This window comes from Geotrypetes seraphini, chromosome 12, assembly GCF_902459505.1.
Source record: "Geotrypetes seraphini chromosome 12, aGeoSer1.1, whole genome shotgun sequence".
In the NCBI taxonomy this organism is placed as follows: Eukaryota; Metazoa; Chordata; class Amphibia; order Gymnophiona; family Dermophiidae; genus Geotrypetes; species Geotrypetes seraphini.
The window spans coordinates 37,671,018-37,678,191 of record NC_047095.1 but is presented as its reverse complement, the minus strand read 5'-3'; the positions used below and the strand labels follow the sequence as shown (position 1 = coordinate 37,678,191).

The 7,174-nt window shown below is 37.6% G+C and overlaps 1 protein-coding gene across 3 annotated transcripts in view; it reads right to left on the bottom strand.

The window, feature by feature from the left end:
- Positions 1 to 1,225: 1,225 nt before the first annotated feature.
- USP33 (ubiquitin specific peptidase 33) overlaps positions 1,226 to 7,174 on the bottom strand; it is a 100,735-nt gene continuing 94,786 nt past the window's right edge. For all 3 annotated transcript variants that reach the window (XM_033915457.1, XM_033915459.1, XM_033915460.1), the window contains 3 exons: positions 6,911 to 7,013; positions 6,645 to 6,713; positions 1,226 to 3,272 (listed from right to left, as the gene is read on the bottom strand). In XM_033915457.1, coding sequence (XP_033771348.1) covers positions 3,118 to 3,272; positions 6,645 to 6,713; positions 6,911 to 7,013 — 327 coding nt within the window. In that variant the 3' untranslated portion in view covers positions 1,226 to 3,117. The remainder of the gene's footprint in view (positions 3,273 to 6,644; positions 6,714 to 6,910; positions 7,014 to 7,174) is intronic.

Sequence of the window (7,174 nt, the reverse complement as noted above, 5' to 3'; positions counted from 1 at the left end):
AATTACATTATTTGCTGATGTTGCTAAACTATGCAACATTGTGGGCAGAGCAACTGGGCCCAGCACTGGAGAAGAACCTGCTTTTGTTGGAACAATGGTCCAGTACTTGGCAACTAAACTTTAATGCCAAAAAATGTAAAGTAATGCACCTTGGGAGTGGAAACCCATGCAGAACATACACCTTGAATGGTGAAAACTTAGCGAGAAACACTGCAGAAAGGGACTTGGGAGTTCTTATCCGAGAAGATATGAAAGCTGCCAATCAGGTGGAGAAAGCTTCAGCAAAGGCTAGACAAATGCTGGGTTACATCAGAAGGAGCTTTATCAGCCAAAAGCCTGAAGTCATACTACCGTTATACAGATCCATGGTGAGACCTCACCTGGAGTACTATGTCCAGTTTTGGAGGCCACATTATCAAAAAGATGTGAAGAGAATGGAGTCGATCCAGAGAATGGCCACTAGGATGATCTCAGGACTTAGACATCACATATGAAGAACGTCTGACCAAACTGCACCTATATTCTCTCGAGCGCAGAGAAAGAGGGGACATGATAGAAACATTCAAATACATCACGGGTCACATAGAAGTGGAGGAAGAATTATTTTTTCTTAAGGGTCCCACGGCAACAAGAGGGCATCCGCTAAAACTTAAGGGGGGGAGATTTCATGGTGACACCAGGAAACACTTCTTCACCGAACGGGTGATTGATGGATGGAATAAACTTCCATGCCAGGTGGTCGAGGCTAGTAGCGTACTCGACTTCAAAAGTCGATGGGACAAACAGATGGGGGTGCTACAGAGTTATGCATAAAAGATGGGTACACCAGGGAGGGAGGGTTGTTGAGTGGGCAGACTTGTTGGGCTGCCGGCCCTCTTCTGCCGTCATATTCTATGTTTCTAAGTTCCCCAGAACAAACAGAAAATACTTTTTCACAGAAAAGGTGGTGAATGTGTGGAACAGCCTTCCAGTGGAGGTGGTAGAGACAGACTGTCTGAATTCAAGAAAGTGTGGGACAGGCATGTGGGATCTCTTAGGAAGGGGAGGAGATAGTGGATGCTGAAGATGGGCCATTTGGCCTTTATCTGCCATCATGTTTCTGTGTTTCTATATGTTCTTTATCTGCCTTCATTTTTCTATGTTATATAAATAACATTTCTTTCTTGCTTGAGATGTGTATGAATCTAAATGAAATTTTTTTTATAAAAACCAAACAGGATCAATATACATTTTTATCACTAGGTTTTAATGAATTAGCTTTGAATACAGCATAACCAATAGAAGTACAAATCTGGCAAAAAAACAGGAAATATAACCGAATGCCATTTAACTTTCCTAAACAAATAACCCGATATGGCTTTTCAGTTTTGCAGTGCATTTTATCCAGTTTTCTACCACAAAGGCCATGCCAGTGTCTTCATTAAAGGCTACTTGATATAATCTCTTTTAAAAAATTTAAATAAAAGTTACATATTAGAATCCCAACAGACCTTTTTAAATGCTTCCACACATGCTTGCAATCATTCACATTCCATACTCCTGAGCTTTTGAAAATAAAAATCCTATTGTTAAATCACTAACATTTTACATGCCATTGAAGGTTGCAGTTGCTTAATAAATTAATGAATTGTGGCCAACCACCATAATCCATTTATCTTAATTACATGATACATTCAAATTGGAAGGCGGCTTTGGAAATTCTATTGTGCTGAATTCTTTAATACATCAAAGTGCAAAAAACAAAATAAAAACTGAACCCAAGTACCAAAACTTAACATTTCACAGAGTTTGTTTACAAAGTGTATTTATGATTCATCTAAACACTACTTACTCTGCTAGTCAGCCTTGTCAAAACAGTACAATTATAATAGCTCGAACAGAGGGGAAAAAAAAACAGATAGAGCTTTGTTATCCAGTTTAGATTTCAAGCATAAGTTTAAGACTGAATGTGGATTAACCTTGGGATGTAGCAGCAGGCTAAGAATCAGAGAAACGAGGAAGTCAAATTCCATTTTTCCCCAATACTTTCTGTGGCCTGGGGTAAGTCACTTCACCTTCAATACCTTTCTCAAATTTGTTTAAGAAGTCTTGAAATGGACACAAACTCATTGAACATCTTCCTGCATCAGATACTTTAAAGCACTTTAAATTATGCTAAGGAAGATGTTCAATGAGTTTGTGTCCATTTCAAGACTTCTTAAACAAATTTGAGAAAGGTATTGGAGTTGGAATTTGATTGTTTCTTTCTCATTCCTGTACATGATTTTTGGTGTAAGTTACTTCACCCCCCCCCCCCCATTCTCCCAGATTCAGACTTAGACCTCCAGCAACAGGGAAATACCTACTGTACGCACCTGAAATGAAACTCTTCCAAGTTGCCACAGACACAGGGAATAGTTCTATGGGTGCTGAGCTTCCCCATTATAGAGCAATCCCCTTCATTATGCCTAAGGAAGGGTAAGTTGTATTGTGTTTGACACCCTAATCAGTCTGAAATGTTGGTGCCTATGACCAAAGAAATACAATTCAGTTTGTTCATCATTATAAGAAAACTGCATGGCTACCCCAACTGTCTGAACAGTGACCAAATATAAGCTGCATCCCATATTAAAAATGTTTAATGAACACATACAGGGATGAGTAACTTCTTAAATGATTCAAACAAGGATGCCTAAATTCAACCAATGATTTAATAAATCAACCTCTTTAAAAATAAGAGCTAAATTTACATTTAGAAGCCAAGGTCAAAGCTGATATCCATGTATTAAAGAAAGTTTGAAGGACGGGGGAAGTGTGTCCTATAAATAAGAGATATCTCCAAATCACAAAATCTGGGAGTATAGTAAATTGATTTTTAGATTTAAATTAAAATGTTGTACATGTATTCATGTGTTAAAATTAAAAATTAGTGTAATTGGATTTGGAAACAATTTGCTCTTCCCAATTTCATAAAAGACTAATTTCACTTAAAACATACAGCAACATATTAAGAATTTCAACCTGTTCACAGTCATAGTAATTGTCCAGTGCTTCTCGTTCCTTAAAAAAACAAAATAATCAGCACTTCCAGGAATGATTTGATGTAAGGGAAAGAAGATCAAATTGTCGTTCTTGGATTTACAGATTTCGAGTTTCTACATCAATTTTCTCCTCTGTATGTACCACATGTTCTCCAATAGCAACAGCTGGTCTCAGTATAATCTCTGGGCCACCACCATATATTGACTGAAGAAAATTCCAAGTTTCTTCCGAGATTTGTCCAGAATCTGCACCTAGAATAATGAGGAGACATTCAGAATTATTTTTGCATTGTTAGACCAGTCACTGGATTCATAGTTTAAATTTAGCCTATTGCTTTCCGGTTTATATTTTGCAAAGAACTAGATTAACAGGTGTGCTGGAGCACAAAAACAAACCACTAGAAAAATCCAGACACAAATAGAAATACCAAAAAAGGAGATAATACATGTTAATTTAGATGAAATAAATGCTAAAGTAGTAAATATCATGCCTAAACAGTCAAAAATAAGGTGAATATAAATAGAAGGGCATTGAAGAAATTGAAGGGAATGAAAAAAATAAATAAAGGAAGCAGAAAGCACAAGACAACATTTCTGGATATGAATGGTCAAGCTAGTAATCAGAATTTTACCAAATCTAAATAAGTGCTAATAAAGGACAGGCCCCTCAGGTCCTTAGAGAATGGGATCACAAGCTACCTGAGGGTTATGTGCTTTTGGCAACTGAGCAAATTGGGATTGCAGACACCAAAAATTTGGCAACCACTATCTTACAGGCTCAGGCAAGCACCAGTTTTTGTCATTCCTAGCCGTAATAAAAAAATAGGGATGACATGTGAGACTGGGCATTAAAAATGGCAGATAATGTTTAATTAATAATTGGCTAACATACTGTTCCCCTCCTCACCCCAAAATAAAAAGGCCTAACCATTAAATTTTACCTTTTAAGATGTTATACATTTCTAGAGAAAGCTACAAATATCTCTCAAGATCAAATTATTTAATCTTACCAACAGCCTAAATGTACCAAGTCCCTTACTAATTAAACATTTTTGGGATGAAATTTTACAACGGAATGTACAACAAATAAAGCTTTGTAGTTTGTAACACAAAGAAGTTTCTGAAGCTTGCTTTCAATGCCTACGATTCCATGCTTAATCCAATGAAATAGCATTCTGTTTCTCTCTGTTTAGTATTCTAAACTCGTATTTGTTTGGATCAGTGGCAGAAAAGACAGTCTATGTATTTAGTAATCTGACAATGTAACCACTAAAACGGATAGTCTGAATAGAAATATCTACTCTGTCTAAACATATAATTCCATTCAAAATGCAGACACAGGAAAATTGTCAATGACAAAGATTCTAAGGTACTCTGTCTTTCACATGGACCATATCATACTAGACTTCCATGTTCATTTATGTTAACACACCTTTTATCTGACATAATAATCTCAAGTACAAAGCTCTTCATTTTATACATCATATATATTTATCTCTGTGGCACATAAGAATAAAATTAGCAGCCCTTAGTTTCCTAGTAGGAGCCACCATTTAAAATCCTATGATTTGTATTTTTTTATGTGTATACTATGCAGTACTGTATTCTTTGTTTAGAATTGGCTTCTATCAGAGAACATCTTTAAGAATAAAGATCATCAGTTCTGGGGTTTGTTTGGTTTTGTGTTTTTTTTTAGATTAAGCTGAAATTATTTTTATTTTAGCTGCACAGATGCACAGCACATTGTTACTGATTCAGCTGTGTATAACACATGGAAGCCCATGCCACTACTGCTGTGGCTCAGTTAGTTCCCCTTCTGTAACTGCATTACAATCATGCTCAAAACTGTTTTGAAAACTATCAAAGCAGTATACGTACTGAGGTACAGTAGGTATTTTTCTGCCATGGGGGCTTACAATCTGATTGATAGGCGCTGTAGAAAAGAATGTATGTCAGTAAATGACCCCTTTGTATTTTATTTTACTATAATTATTTTTTTATGGTGTTTGTACTGTTAAAGTTTGAAACAAATAAATTAATAAAATGTTTGAACTAAATCTTTTCCAAATATAAAGAACTCTTACAAACAAGAAAGTGAAAGCATACATACAATCAAAGCAATATGTCCATTCTCTCCTGCTTTCACACAACACCTGTACCTTGAATTTGATGGCTAACTAGAGGGATGCCTACTCCCTCTGCCAGATGGGAAGGGCCTTACACTACCTGGGCCAATCAGAGCCTCAGGCCCCTCCCCAGATGCACCAGGAAGGGGCCTAAGGCTCTGATTGGCCTGGACACCCCATAGGAAGGGCACTCTAGAAATAATGGGCATCTATCCCACTGCTAGAGGGGGTTCGCTTGGCAGCGGGACAGCATGAGCATCTCTCCTGCTGTAGGGGGAGTGTTGTGTGGCAGTAGGAGAGATGCCCACTCTGAGGGGGGTTTGCTTGGCAGGGGGGGTTGTGTGGCTGTGGAAGAGAATGGGCATTGCTCCCGTTGCTAGGAGGGGGAAGGTGGAGAAGTTCGCTTGACAGCAGGTGAGAGTGGTCATTGCTCCCACTGTAGGGGTTTTAAACAGTGCTGTCACTATACCGGCACCCCTGGACCAGTTGCTGATTTTTGTCGCCAAAAGCTGATGCCGCTCTTAGAAAATGAATCCACCGGAGTGCTCATTTTATGTTGAAGAGCCCATTTGCATGGCAGTGTCGGAGACTGCTAGAAAATTTGCTAAAGACAGAGATAATCCACCGCTAAAATGCGTGCAGGTTAAACCATCGGAAACCAGTTTAGCGACTGCGTTAAAGTTTTGAGAATCTGGGTCTTTGTTCCCTTCATTTTGCTGCTCCATATGCCTGGAACAAACTATACCAGTCCATGCATCACACCCTGCACCTTCCCTTGTTCAAAAAAAGGCTGAAATCCCATCTTTTTAAGATATCCTTTACTCCCTTCTGCCCTCTGCTCACCATCCTAACCAATAGTTTAACCATCCCTGCTAACACTAACCCCTACTCTGGTATCCTGTTTTTTGTCTTGACCAATTAGATTTTAAGCTCATTCAATCAGAGACTGATTAGACTATGAGCTCATTCAAGCAGGGATTGTCTCTTTCGTGACTCTGTACAGCACTGCATCTGGTAGCACTCTAAAAATAGTAGTAGTAGAAAGTTGGAAACCACCGATATAGATGGTTAGTTAAATCATACACTACTGATGTGTAGTTAAGCAAAATAAAGCATGATGAATCTTTATTCTGAACATTCATATGTTTTTGTATGTTATTTTATATTTTCTGCAATTTAAATTGCCCACTGGTTCCTCGGAGATAGTTTCCAATTCCGTCTTCCCTAGATATAGTGAGAGCAAACACCACCCCAGAGCTTGAAAAGGTATGACAATTTGACTTTTCGTGTGTGTTCTCTTTAGTATTATATATGTCATTTACAGCATAAAAGGGCATTTTTTTTAAATGGCTGTTATAAGAGTACAAAGTATGATTTGCAGCTAGGCATGAAAAAAAATGTAGAGAATCTCCAAACAAACACCTGTCCCTAAACTGAAGCACAGGAATATATAGCGGCATTATTGTTATACACACTGCAAGGATCAGCAGTAGTTTACCTTGCCGGAGGGTGATATGACCACATTTTGTGATGGAAATCTTGGAGTTATCAATTGAACTTGGAGGATCTAATCAAGTACAAATAAAAATACAAAATATTTTTAAAATTAGGTGACGTTTCATAAATCAGGACTCTTTACAACAATTATATCTGAATACAATGAGTCAATGCACCAACAACTTCCATTTAAGTGATCTATAATTTTGAAATTAATGAATAGACATTTAGATTATTTGATCACCAAAAAAACCCCAAAAAACTTACCACTGTCTTTGCCCTTGACGAACCCTTCCCATTCTCTAAACCACTGCATGCTGATGCAGTAAATAACTCCTGGGGAGTCTTCTTCTTGGAATGCTTTGTTGAGCTAAAAAAAATTAACAAACCTGTTATCTATTCATAAATGAATGTTCTGTTAAGAGCAGTAAAAGAAAAAAAAAAAATACCCCTCAACTTACAATAGAATTTAAATACATGAAGTCAAGTCACATTAGGGACATATCCATCAATTGTACTCATGTCTGGCTT